The following is a 14364-nucleotide window of genomic DNA, read 5'->3' as shown; positions in this document are numbered from 1 at the left end:
CTAAATTAAGAATATGGCATGTGGCCTCCACATACTATGTCTGTGTTGAATTGCTGTCCTATAGGCTGGCAGAGCTGGGAGGGCTTGGAGTCTTTTCCTCATTGCTTCAATTACTTCAATTGAAATGTAAAAATGATTTCTACCTTTGGAGGCTCAGGTGATCCAATAAGATGATTTCTGTGAAAATGCTTCGTAAACTAGAAAGGTTTTGCAAATGGTAGTTCTGATTATGAACATAGATGAGGAAACCAAGACCCAAAGGAACAAAGTGACATCCCACGGTCGGGCAGTTGGCGAGCACCAGCGTGGGGGCCTGGACTCTGCATCCAGAGCTCATCAGGGCGCCCCTGCGGTCAAATGAAATGGGTGATTTTGCACATTCTGGAAGAGCGTGCACCTCGAGGGGTTCTGTCATGTTGATTAATAAAGGGAGAACTTTCACATCTAATGTCGCCCTGTCCTCCAAGGGCACTCACGGCACAGTGTCCTGCTCTGGCAACAGTGCAGCTCATGGGAGCAGGGCCATCTCCATGCTACTGCTCAACCCTTCCTTATGTCGCCCAGTGAATTTCCCTGTGGCGCATGGAGTCTTCCGGGGAGTCTCGCTGTGTGTCGCATCCCTGCTCCCTTCATTCTTCTCTGGCTTCTCACATCTTCTTTTACTCCTCTTTTTCCTCTCATCTTCCTTGCTGCTTCTTTGGTCCCTGGGGCACAGATGGTTTCTATATCTTCCTGGAGTAACCTGAAATTTCAGGTGAAATAGGATTGGAGTGTCACTGGCAGATCCCCAGAAACCCAAACAGCCACAGTGTCTTGGGGATGACCGAGCAACCCCCGGCCTGGCCCTCTGCATTGCCACCCTAGGAGCCTCACTCCCTGATGCCTGGGAGGCTGAAGACGCCCGTGAATCTTGTTCCCAAGTCTGATGTGCACAGCCAGGATGGCATTTGCTAATTTGCTGGGAGGAAAACATCTGTCGCATAGACTGGAACTCTGCAGACCAACAAGGGGGCCACAGGGTATTGGGGAAGGAGCACCAGTAATCGGCCGGCACCCCTGGAACACGGGGAGTGAGTGCTGAGGGCAGGAGGGGCATTGGGGAGCACACTCAGGACCCCTGCCAAGGAATGAGGGCCGCTAGATTGGTCAGAGGGAGAGTTTGAATTGTGAGACAGTCAACAAAGACCTCAGCCAGTTGGAATGACCCTTCAGGGATCTCTCACTTGGAGGCCTTGTGGACCAGGCAGGGGAAGGGCCACCCTCAGCAAGGCAGCCCGCTTTGGCTAAGCACTGTGCCTGGGAGTTCATTCACTTTACATCCTGGCTGCTGTGTTAACATGGAGGTTGGGGGATGTGCAGTAACTCCTAACTGTGTATAGTTATTAACTCCAATTTTCTAAGGCAACCTAGATTGAGAGAGGCCAGGCGCCTGGCAGAGGGCACATTGTTACTGAGCTGCAGATGTGTACTTAAACCCTGGTCTACTAATTATACATCTATGCACTGTCTATTCCCCACCAGCAACATTTCTGGAATCATTAGATGCCTGCAGCCGTGTGAGCTGAGAGGTTGTGGCCCTGTAAGAACATGTGACAGTTTAGAGACTCACTTTATTTAAGGAAAAATGGGGCCACTTTTTCCCCTTGGCACATATTCTCTAATAAAACACTGTCATTAGTACTCATTACTTTTGTAATAAGAAAAAAAAATGTCCACACTTCAGCCTCCCCGTCCCCAGGAAATAAACCTGTGTCCTTCCTTGACCAGATCAGCTGGTGTGGAAGTGGCTCCTGTCATGCTGTGGAAGGCATTTCATTTCTCCCATTGCAGATTCCTCTGTGATGACCTGTCATCTCCCTGTCTCTCACCTCTCTCTCTCCACACAGATGCAGAATGTCATGTATGACTTAATCACAGAACTCAATGACCGGAGCGAAGACCTAGAGAAGCAGATTGGCAGCCTGGAGTCCAAGCTGGAGCACCTCACCGCCAGCTTCAACTCCCTGCCGCTGCTCATCGCCGACACCCTGCGCCAGCAGCAGCAGCAGCTCCTGTCTGCCATCATCGAGGCCCGGGGTGTCAGCGTGGCAGTGGGCACCACCCACACCCCCATCTCTGATAGCCCGATTGGGGTCAGCTCCACCTCCTTCCCGACCCCATACACAAGTTCAAGCAGTTGCTAAATAAATCTCCCCACTCCAGAAGCATTACCCATAGGTCTTAAGATGCAAATCAACTCTCTCCTGGTCGCTTTGCCATCAAGGAACATTCAGACCAGGGAACAGAAAGAAGAGAGACCGAGCTAATTAACTAACTCATGTTCATTCAGCGTGCTTGGTCCGACATGCCTTGAAACCAGAAATCTAATCTCTGTTTAGGTGCCTCTACTTGGGAGCGGGAAGAGGAGATGACAGGAAGCGACGCCTCTGGCAGGGCCCTTGCTGCAGAGCTGGTGGAGAACAGAAATCCACGCTCAATCTCAGGTCTTCACGTGGGGGGTGGGGGTCAGATGCACTGAAGTAGCCAACAGTGAAGCCAGTCCAGAAGAGGGGTCCACTGGGAGAGGGGGTCGTGTCAGACTTGGGGAATGGGTTCTTCACCATGGGGGTCTTTGAACATGCTTCTCTCTCTTCCTTTTGTCTACAGAAGCGTCTGTGTGGCAAAAGGAAAAGAGAGCTGCCCACAACTTGCCAAAACAAATATACCCAAATCAGACTGGAAAAAAAAAGACACAGAAAAATAAAAAGCCAGGTTTTCCACTCAGTATAAACACCCATATAAACCTGTGTGTTTGCAAGCGTGTACACGTACACACACACATCCGGCTTTCGGTCCAGGTCCTTTCTTATTTGAGCTGAATCCAAATAAAAAGGGACTTGACACCTTACCCTACACACAGTAGGCACCCGTTCCATGGGTGTTGAGCTGGTTTGAATCTGAACGTGGAGTGCTTTCAGTTCGGGTAGTTATCTAGCACCGGACACATTCTAAGTTTCACTGAAGATGCGGGTCCCTTCAGACGCAATGCACGTTGCTTTGTCGTGGATATGCACCTTGCTTGATTTGAAATGGATGCCAAGCCAAAATTGTTGGCATTCAGGAGGGATAAGCAGGCTTCTAAAAAAAGCAGCATCTGCAGTTTTCTTCTTCCATCCAAACAAGCTGTGTTTTGATGGACCACATGACCAGGTGTATGTCTGTATGTGTGGAGGGAGAGGACAAGAAATTGTGCGTGTGTGTGCAGACGTGTACAGACAAAAGCAACTCAATAACACCTTAGCGAATAGAAGAATGCTTTGGAGATTTGCTGAGCTGTATTTATCCGGCAACAGGTTTCCAGCCTCAGATGTTAGGAGAGCAAAAAGGCCAAGTGCCTCACCTGTGAGCCTGTGAGCTGGGAGGAGAAGTGATGAAGAGTGGCCCATGTGGTCGCTTCTACCTGACCTGAAGTCATCTCAGAATGAAATGTCGTGAGAATAAAGGGAGCCCTTAGGGAGCCCTGTGGGTAAGGTAAGAGGACGTAGACTTGTCAGTAGCCTGTTCCCACTGTGCCATGTCAATCTTGGTGCAAAAACTATTCCGATGCATCTCAAACTCCAAGAGACTTCAGAAACATCAAGGTTCAGTGTAGTGAGAGGCACTGAAAAATTTTTTCATTGCTCCGTAATCTGACCACACGTAACATTCGTGGTATGAAAACCGTTGTGTTATTCATCACTTTTCTCATTCTGAGGTCTTTGGTTTCTGCCTGTGGGAAATCGAATGGCACTGTGTGGACTATTTCATCTGTGGAAGGCAAAACTAAAGCGGGATTTTTTGCTTGTGGTTGTCATCTTGGGTTTCCCTTTGTAAGAAGACATCATCGCCATTCTGAAGGCAGTGCCTTGGCATGGAGATTTTTCTTCTGCAGCGCTGGGCCTGTTCTTCTAAGGACAGCACAAGGTGGACAACTGCAGAGCCAAGGCCACTCTTTCAGGAAGAGCTAGTCTCTTGCTAACCCTCTTCTGTCTCTTGCTGCTGCTCCTTTGATGGTTTATAGTCTTAATGGCTTGCCTTGAGAATTCCTTTGAACACTTTCATTAGTTGTTTTGCATACCAGAGATGCCACACTTGCTGTTGGCTTATTTTTTTACTTGTCCTTTTAACTGTTGATTATCTGAAAGTTTCCCCTCCTTTTTTTATGTCCCAAGAATGGTGCTCCTGTTTTCAGTGACAGTTCAGCTGAACATACAAGCAGATGTGTAAACAGATGAAATAACCATGCAGTTTCCTTGTGGTATTAGTTCCATTTCACAAAGTGAAGACCACCGGTGGGCTGATCTGAGTGTGCCAATCCTGATCATTTAAACCTACAGCCTTCAACTAGTGATTCTTATTCACCTCTTTCATTCTGCTGTAACCCCGTGATATGTGTGCGTGTGGGTGTGGGTGTGGGTGTATGCACATATAGAGATTTAGTCTTAATTTCAACCAAATGACATGCAAGATTCCACTGCCACTCTTCCTGGCCAAAGTGTGCACAGACTGTGATTTATCCATTGTGGTCTGCGAATAATTATTTCACCCATCACTGATGCTCTCACTTAGGTAAACCCTAAAGACCAAAGTAGCAACATTAGTCAAGGAAGTGATGGGAGTTATTTCTGGTAGCAGTAGCCACTGGCATCCTAGAAACACACGGACATTTGTAGCATGACTTGACCTATTGGTAGTGCAATAGCTATACATGATTTTTATTCTTGGCAAAAGAATACTTAAGCTTCAAAAAAAAGTGATCGAACCTGCACGTTGATCCTGTAATAGCAAATGGAAGGCTATTCCTCTGTACTAGCATTTCAGCTTTATGTGGGAAAGTTACCTGTTCTGCTGCAAGTACAATCAACCCTTGATGACTTAGGTATAATTATTCTGGGTGTAACTCACCCAAGTTTTCTTCCTACACCTTTCGGCTAATTCCACCACACCTCAGCATCACAGTCAGATGGGAAAAGGGGCAGGTGGATTCTTATGTCATGCCTTCTTGCACCTTACTTTCAAGTTTTGTAGTGGAGGAGGTTTAATTATCTGCTTAAGAATTGGCTATACATAGCCAGGCGCAGTGGCTCACACCTGTAATCCCAGCATTTTGGGAGGCCGAGGAGACAGGATCACCTGAGATCAGGAGTTCAAGACCAGCCTGGCCAACATGGCGAAACCCCATCTCTACTAAAAATACAAAAATTAGCTGTGGTGATGGGTACCTATAGTCTCAGCTACTTGGGAGGCCAAGACAGGAGAATAACTTGAACCCGAGAGGCAGAGGTTGCAGTAAGCTAAGATTGCACCACTGCTCTCCAGCCTCTCAAGCAAGACTCCGTCTCAAAAAAAAAAAATTGGCTATATGTAAAAACTATTAATTATGGTAACCTCACTTCAATACTGTACTGATCAAGATCTGCCCACTCCTGAAGGACTGACCCAATGGCAGATCCCCTACTATAATCTTTCTGATAACTCGGTGACAGATAAAATCACTCTAATCTTCCCTAAAATATCTAGACACTTGAATTAGAAATAAAGAGCCACCCCCCTCCCCGTTGCTTAAGCCATATTATAGCTTCATGTACTGTAAAGTCAGGGATGTACTGTGATACTTTAAGACCACTAATCTCAGTGGAATTCAGGACATAGCATTAGTTGGTAAATTATACCAGAGTAGGGGCTCACTCCTCCTTAGATTGAAGTCCAAATAAAAGTCTTCACCCTTGGATCAAAGACCACATATATGTGATCATCATCAATAAATTGTCATAAAGTGTCTATGAACTGTTCTTGCCATCTTCATAACACGTAACTTCATGACATCATGTCTCTAGAAGTGTTTAATACAATCCAAAAGAACAAGAGGGGGAAGGCCCCAAGCCACCACTGACCGACCTCAGCAGGGGCCAGTGGTAGAACAACAATCTTATGAATTAGGAGACATAGAAAATGTACGCAAAAGTAAATTCCAAGCGCTGAGCATGTACAAGCTATTTTTATTATTAAAGGCCAAGAAGGAACAGCATTGAAGAAGTAATGATTTTAATATATTGGGGGATTTCCCCCTTAAATTTTTATAATTTCTTTGTGAATAAACAATCATGGAAAAGAAGAAACCTAGTGATAAAAAAATCAGAATAAATAAAAATCTAAGACTGGATCCACATCTTTGGCCAATTCATATAACCACCTCATTCATCAGTTTCTCTGTACTTAAAAGAAGAGAATAGTTAATATTCTTAAGTACAAAGAATTCAATAGAGAACAAATGAAATCACCTTTGTCATCAACAGCAGCCTAGACTGACTGTATCTAGTTCACAAATTGATGTTACATTTGAATGCAGTCAGTAGCTACCAAAAAGTAATTAGTGCATATTAAATAGCGGTAAAATCAGCAGGGAGAAATATGGGATTAGCACATAGTTCCAGGACTTTCCTCCTCCTCCAGAGTGCAACTCAACAAACAGTACACTCCAAATTAAGAATCAGTGTTTCACCCAGAACAAACGGTGTTGCTCCCATCACAGTGCCACAGCTGAAATACTGTGAAGTCATTGCACTACCAGTAGGTTCCTACTCTTTTTAAGTTACTGTTTTTAAGTCCTAAAATATGTCCCCAGTTTTCTATATTGATTCTTCTCTGAGAGTTGCTAGAAGCAGATGAAGGATCCCTATTGACTCTGCAGGGTTGGATTTCAGTACCTTAGACAGCTACCTGGTGGCTTCCCGGGAGGCACGAACAGCCCCTTCTCTCGCCTTGCAGTCAGTGGGCTTGCTGACGCCCTGACACTGTCCTTTCCATCTCTACTGCCGCCAAAGTAAACGTTCAGGAAATGGGATCATTGGCACCACTAAGAAAGGAGTTTGCAGGGATAGCAATATTAACTGTCTGCTTGTGGTAGTAGAAAGCTTGTGCCAGGCTGCATGAATAGAAATTAACATTAAACTCCTGTCAGACAAGTAATATGTAGATTTTTATTGAAACAGACCGCAGCTTATTAAAAAGTACTCAGTGCAATGGTATATACATACATACAGATAGAAAAAATATATAACTGTGATCTTTTTGTCTTATGCCATTACTGGAAATACCCAAACATGAACTGGAGCTCCCTCTGAAAAAAACCATTGTCAAATCTTCAACTTATGACCTCCAAATCTAGGTGCCAAGTGCCCTGTGACAGTTGTTTACACACCTGAAAATGTATCCTGGAAGCTGTAATCTTGGGCCTGGGCTATGTGTTGAAACAAACAAAAGAGACATCGTGACCAACCAAGCTGGTGGAGGAAAAGCACAAAATTCAACACCAACCTGCAGTTAGGATCCCAAAGAGATGTTGACATTTATAGCCAAAAAGCAAAAGTACGTATACATGTCTGAATCTGATCGAAGCAGCCAACACCCAGCTTCACAGAAGAAGGACACGGAATAAACATTCTCTAGCTGTGTCATATGTCTCGGTTTGTGAATCTCAACCAGGACTGATCCACCTTCATCAGATACGGTTTTTAATGGCGCAACAACTCAGTTTTGGTCCCAGACTCTCCATTCTGCACTGGCCACAAGAGAACAGCAAAAGAGAATGACAGGATGTTAATGGAGGAAATATTTTCATGGCAAGCTCAGAAACTGAAGTGTTTATATTCAGAATCAGACGAGCTTTAATATGAATTTGCATCTTGCCTCTGTACTGCTTGCTATTTTTTAATGATAGGAGAAAGCATAACAGTTTATTTTAAATATGAAATATATTGATATATTATAAAATATATTGTAACTTTCAATTACCATTTTGTATCAAACTAGTGTTTAGCAGGTCAACTGTCAGCCTGCTCTCCCAGTGACTGTTTCTGAGTACACATCACTGTTAGTGATTGCCAGGCACCCAGACCAAGGGTCCTCCTACCACAGCCTACTGAACTGCCATGTTCTAATTCTCCCAGGCCTGAGTATTACAGCCAAAAGAACACTATTCCAAGCTTAGAAGAATAGTTCTACCCTAAATTCTATCAAGCCATTTCAGAAGAGATTCTAAAAGCCATCACTCCTTTAGTAGCTGTGCAAACCAGTTTAATAAAAGTGCAGGCTCTTTCTATATAAATTCAAAGGCCTCATTACATAAATTATATAAGTCTCAAACTCAGCCAACCAACTTTCCTTTGACAATGTCAGAATTGGGTATAAGGAAGAGTCCTGTTTTCCTGTAACTGAAAATGCTCAAAATTCTAGCCATTCTGAGTTTCTCTGTGTAAGTGAAACCAGGGTTGGGTTTCCAGTCTACACAAGGCCCAACAGGAGTCCAGTGTGCAGATGTGTTTTTCTAAATTGGCCATACCCTTGAGGGAGCAACCTTCCCACACGTTTATCAACAACATGGAGCCAAGCTCCTAAGGGAATGATGGGAGGAGCCAGCAGGACATGAACAGCCAGAGCCAGCAAAGAGCCGGGCTGCCTTTTTTGCTAGCTTCCTCTAGCTGGGAGGAAATAAAGAGTTCCCGTTGAGATATTGTCCTTTATAGCAAAATTAAGCAACTCATGGAATCCGTAGCCCTCTTTCTCTGTAGAGCAGCTGAGACACACATGTAGAAGTTCTCGGTTCCCTCCTTCGTATGGCTAAGGCACTACTTCTAGCTGAAACAGGATGTGTGTGGTTACAGAGTAAAGGTTTTCTAGAATCAGTGAGCCTCTTCTCACCAAGGACCCTCACTTGCTGTTGTCGCTTTGGTGTGATATTGTGCAGGTATGAACCAGGTTGCACTGGGGCAGGTTTAACTGAACTTGTATGTCTCTTCCCTTCCCAAACCCTGGAAATTCACAGAGATTTACAGATAGTGCAAAACAAGTTTTCTCCTGGGAAAAGGCTGGACTCCTCTCAAATTTCAATTTATGTCAGCTTAAAGGTAGATAAGTCTTGGGCCTCAATGACAGTAGCTATTCACGCTGTCTGAAAGAGAAATGTCTAAATGCCCGTTTTCAGTCTGTGTAACTGAGCCCTAACTTGTACACAGTTTTCTTTTTATGGAGCTAAATTCTCTCAGTGCCTGTATTTTACTACTGAGTTGTGTTAGGCTGAGCTCCACTAAAGCCATCTGAACTCCAGGGCACCTGTTTTTATAAGGTTACTTACTCATCAGATAATGGAAATTAGCCTATTTTCAATTTTACAATTGACCGATGAATGTATTAGTGGTAACTGATTTATTTCTTAACATTTTTCTGCTACTAAATGCTTTTTTCTTTTAGTTTTTCCTTCTAACATTGCTCAGACTAAGACTTACATTTATAAAGAGCAAATATATTCTGACCTATCACCACAAATTTGTATTCCATCTAGAATCAAGGATACAAATGCAAATTCATCATTTGGGGAAAGCAGAGCTCTTGACAGTAATTCAAGTCCATGGCTACCTGCTGACCCTTGCTACTCGAAGTGTGGTCCACAGACCGGCAGCGTCAGCGCCATCTGTAAGCTTGTTAGAAATGCACAATCTCAGGCCCCACACAAAACCTTCTTCATCAGAATTGGCCTTTTAACAAATCCCCAGGTGACCTGTGTGCACCGGAAATACTGATAAGCTCTGGCCTCACCTCAGCGCAGTGATAACCAACCTCGTTAATAATTAGAGAATGAAACTATTTCTTCCTGGTCTCATTTACAGAATTATTTGATGATGTGAAGGTTCTGAATGACCATAAGGATAAAAACAAATGCATCTTAAAGTTCCACTTGAGGCTATGTAGCTTGGATGGTCTACATAAAACATGATAAAGTCAGTAAGAGAGAGTCTTTTTCCGGTCTTGTCTAAATAGCACCCACTTCATAGCCTTAAGCCACCTCAAAGCCCCTGTTTTTAAGTTTTAGTCTTTTTTTTTTTTTTTTAGCCTAGGCTACCAGGGCATCAGAATAGCAGGTGGAACCTCAGGGCAGGTCCTCTGGAAGGCTACAGGACTCTCTGCTTAGCATAGTACTGGAATTGTCGTGTTTCTTGATCCCTGTCTTTTTTCCTTGAGGAACTCAGCATCTCACCAGTGAGAACTCTCCTCCCCTAGAGGAAACTAGCAAGAGAAGTTAGTTTAACCATCTAGAAACGTTCCTAATCTCCTTTAAAGCCAATTCTCTTATTCATTGAACCAACAAGAAACACTCCAAGGTGCGCAAGGAAAGACGTGAATTCTGATCATTGGCGCCATAACTTGATATGTACCCAGAAACAGTTAAGTTCTAAATTAATGGCTTTAACCTGTTCATTGTAAAAAGTGCCTTGGACTTCAATCTAAAGAGGTCAGTATAAATACGTATGTGTGTGATGTGTATGTAGGCAAATATTTAGATTTATACATACATAGGTGCACACACATATACCCGCACATTCATATATAATATATACATACATATATAAATGCTTCATAATATATCATATTGCTATTCACCGCTCCATTTCTTTTGTCTGGTCCTATGTTTATTTGTTTAGTGAGACCTTTACATAGAGAGGTTCTATTCAGAACATTGATGTATTTTTTGTTTGTTTTTTACTTTTTATTAAAAAGGTAAAGGATATTAAAAAAAAAGAAAAAAAAAGTCAAGTGCCTGAAGGTTTTGAATGGAGTTACGGTAAACTTTCTCAGGTCACCAAAGAGGAAACTGATTTTTCCCTTGGAAAACATTTTTCTGTTTCACTGACTTTGTTTTCCCTTGGTGGTAATGCATAAATAAGAGTGGTTAAAGTGGTTTCGTAAGTTTTATTTCAATCCATTTCTGTGGTTCCCATAAGGCAACAGCTAAAAATTTGTTCAGTCTAGTGCACAGTTTTCTCCACACATCAGCATCAGAAGGGCCTGGTCTTCACATGCTGTGCGTGGTTTTATTCTCATTGTGTTTATGTTCCTTACTAAGGGAAGGCAAATGAAATTGCAGGGGCTGGAGCTTAGATCAGCTCCAAATATGGCTTCCTTTTGGTAACATACACAGAAGGTGGACTAGTGGGAAATCTCGCTCCCTGAATCAGGTGGGAACCTGTATCTTGGAAGGCAGAGGAGTCCTAGTGAACTCTTCACAGCTCCATGGGCCCTGCCTATCTAAATCATACAGCTGCCTGTATGATCAGCCTTTCTCTACGTTAGCCAAAGGTCTTCTATTACTATGGTGTGACAGCTTGTAACGAACCTATGTGCTCTGGTTAGAAGTCGCTAGAGCTCCAGAGTCACCAGATTTCCGTTGCTGTGCTCAAAGCTGAAGGGCATATTATACTTCTTTAAACCAACTAAATCTCTCTAGCTCCCTGCCCCCATGGTGACACTTTCATAATAGGCAGGGCCAGGTCAGAGAGGTTATGCCCTGTATACAGTGTCAATCAAAAGAGACACTGCAACATGTCAGAGGGGACCAGAAACACAGCAGATCTCTCCAGCTGTCCTCACAGCTGCAGGCACACTTGTGGAATTGTGAGTAGGAAGGCTTGGCAGCCAGGGGATGGGAAATGAATTTCCCCAAGTTGAAAACCCTGTACCCTCACTTTCCTTCCCGTAAAGTTTTCTGTAGTTCTAGGCAAATAATAAGAATAAAAATGCGAATTAGGTGCTTTAGAAAGAGTATGTAATATTTGGGACTTTTTCTAAGTTGGTAGACCTAAAAAATGTTTTCAAAAATATATCTAGCTGCATTTCTACTGCTGTCATTCCTTAAAGCTCTTCTCCAAAAATTCCATATGAATGAATACATTTACCAACTCAGTGATTACTAAATAATAACACTTTATACTTATACACAGTCATACCTTTCATCTAAGGACCTCAAATGCCAATAAATTAGTCCTCGTCCTATGAGGTGGATGACATATTATTCCCATTATTCTGATGGGAAAATTGGGCCATAGAAAAGTGAGGAGCAAATGACTCATCTACAGGAATTAAATTGACAAAACAGCCTAGGATTTCTCAGCACACTTTGGGAGTGAACGAAAACATAGAGGCTTCAGTTCTACTGCTGGTCACCATTGGATTGTAAGATCCAGGATGTGTGTTGACCACACGTGTCCAGACCCAGGCTTAGGACATCTGGAATGAGAGTGGTGGGCTGGTGTGTGGGTCTGAGGATCTGGATGGGAGACTGCATTTTCTTCTCTGTGCGAAGTATGGGAGTGTGATCTTGAAGGCGGGCTTAGTCTATGGCCTTCCGCACTCCCTCTTGAACTGAAGCTGGAGAGAATGGGCATTTTTAAATGTTACGGCGTATGCTAATATAATATGATGGCATTAAATAAAAATGAGAAGAGAATTGACTAAAACCAAAAAACCAAAAATACAAGCGACTGATTTCCTTTATCTTCTTCCTTCCCTACGTGTATAGTTGTGAACGCAAGATTTTTTGAAAGAGGAAATCTTAATTGAGGTCAGAAACAGCGTCCCCTGGAAACGGTTGCTCCCTTAAGCAAGGCCAGAATGGCCCTGGTCTTCATGGTAGCATTGACTTAGGAGACTGCCCCTGAAACATGAAAACATATGGAAGGCCTTAGCACTAAACTCATTTTAACCACCTGTAGAGTGTGAGAGCCACTCCTAAGGCAAATGGCTGTTCATCAATGAGAATATCTAGACACACTGATGTGTGATAAGGCAAACTGGCAACTGTGTTCAAGTGAAGTATCAGGCAGTTCAACACAGCACTCCATTTATCTGAGCAGAGGGTCTCTGCAGACTCATCTTAGAAGCTTTTGAAAACTCCAATCCAGGCTTCTCAATCCATGGAGACTCAGAAGCAGAATCTGAGTGACACCTGGGCATGTCCCTGAAGCACCACAGGTGGCTCTAAGGGGTACCCTGAGTTGAGCATCGCTGATCCAGAGCTTGCTGAGGCTGCCAGTGCCCAGCCTGGCACAGCCGTCCCCAGGATCTCTCCCCTCCCCCTGGGTGGCGAGGAGAGGGGAAGAGAGGAGAATGGGAGGGGGCAAGATTTGTATAAAGATGGTGATTTGCTCGAAGCTTGATTCCTTTTCATCTTGCCCTCATGTCTTTTCAGTCCTGGCCCCCTGAGCCTAGCTGTGCGTGCATTGGCAAACAACGCAGCCAGGTTACTCTTCCCTAGCTCGGTATTCCTCTGGCTGGCTGCTGCTTTCTCCTGGCACACAGTCTGTCTGGGTATAATGTCTTCCTTGGGCCTTAGCTCTGGATGATGATTAAGGGAGGGCTATTCTGACATTTTTCACGAGATGAAAAAGTTAAAATTAAACATAACACATTGTCCTTGCTAGCAGGTAACTCACTAAGCCTAATGCACAAAAATGGGGTAACCTGCTATGTTGTACCCATTGATCTTTCCCAGACTATATTTAACCATTAAATAAAACGTTGTCTCCTATTATAAAGAAAATTTGATCCATTATTACATCATGCATAACTATGGAAGCTGGAAAAACAGGACATTAGAACTCAGAGGTGGGCCCAGTTTTCCAAAATGGACAATTCAAATTCAGAATTCAGGAGCCTCTGAGTAAGAGCACCCCCTGCAGGCCAACAGGAATAGAGCAATCTGAGGGAAAAGAAAATGCCCCTGGCATCCAGGAAAAGGCTCGTCTGTATGGCTGTCAAAAACAAGGTGCTGGCACTGTATGTGGATGCATATGAGAAGGCAGGCCATGCCTGTTAGAGCCATTCGTCCAGGTCATGGCCCTTGCCTTACACATAGGAGATAGAGATTCAAGAGAAATGATTTGCCCAGAATCAGATGGAGAATAACAGCCAGAAACTAAACTGGAACCTTTTCCTGCCACATAGAGAATGCCTCCTGGGCTGATGTGGTACATTGAGGCCTGCCCATAGCCTCTCCATGCTCTTTCTTGATTCATCCTCGTATACTAGCTGGTTATCCATTTTGCAAATGTTAGCTAAGAAGAAAAGACCCCTGCTTCTCAACACACACACATTCACACACACAGGCAGACACCGTACATTGGCAACCTCTCAAAGAAAACAAAGCTAGGCATACTGTGACTGTGACTGGTTAAAATAATTCATAGTGCATTTTATATTCCAGGGGCATTGATCATTTTCAAAGTTATCTGCCTTTAGTTTAAAGAATTTACAGCTAATACTTGCAAAGCTACAAGAACCCTCACTGGTCAGGAAACATTAAATTCGATTATTAAAATGATGGGATTTTATATCCAGCATTACAGAGGATTATGCTAATGATGGTCAAGGTTATTAATCTTCATTGCAGTCACAACTGCAAATAATACATGAAGATTAGCCAAAATTAACTTAATCTGCTTGTAGCATGAATTTGAAATTTACACGTTATTTTTTCTGAGAACAAGTCACATTTAATAGCATCTTTTAAAATGC

General features: G+C 43.4%; 1 protein-coding gene across 7 annotated transcripts in view; it reads left to right on the top strand.

Moving 5' to 3' along the window:
- The window catches only part of KCNN3 (potassium calcium-activated channel subfamily N member 3), a 210735-nt gene extending 199122 nt beyond the window's left edge, over nt 1–11613 (top strand). For all 7 annotated transcript variants that reach the window (XM_064370836.1, XM_064370833.1, XM_064370832.1 and 4 more), the window contains exon 8: nt 1887–11613. In XM_064370836.1, the coding sequence (XP_064226906.1) occupies nt 1887–2183 (297 nt within the window). In that variant the 3' untranslated portion in view covers nt 2184–11613. The remainder of the gene's footprint in view (nt 1–1886) is intronic.
- The last annotated feature ends 2751 nt before the right edge of the window (nt 11614–14364 follow it).

This window comes from Aotus nancymaae, unplaced genomic scaffold (assembly GCF_030222135.1).
Source record: "Aotus nancymaae isolate 86718 unplaced genomic scaffold, 86718_ANA_hifiasm-v0.15.2.pri h1tg000108l, whole genome shotgun sequence".
NCBI classification, from domain to species: domain Eukaryota; kingdom Metazoa; phylum Chordata; class Mammalia; order Primates; family Aotidae; genus Aotus; species Aotus nancymaae.
Note: the sequence above shows the minus strand (reverse complement) of the source record. Positions and strands in the feature narration are given on the sequence as shown.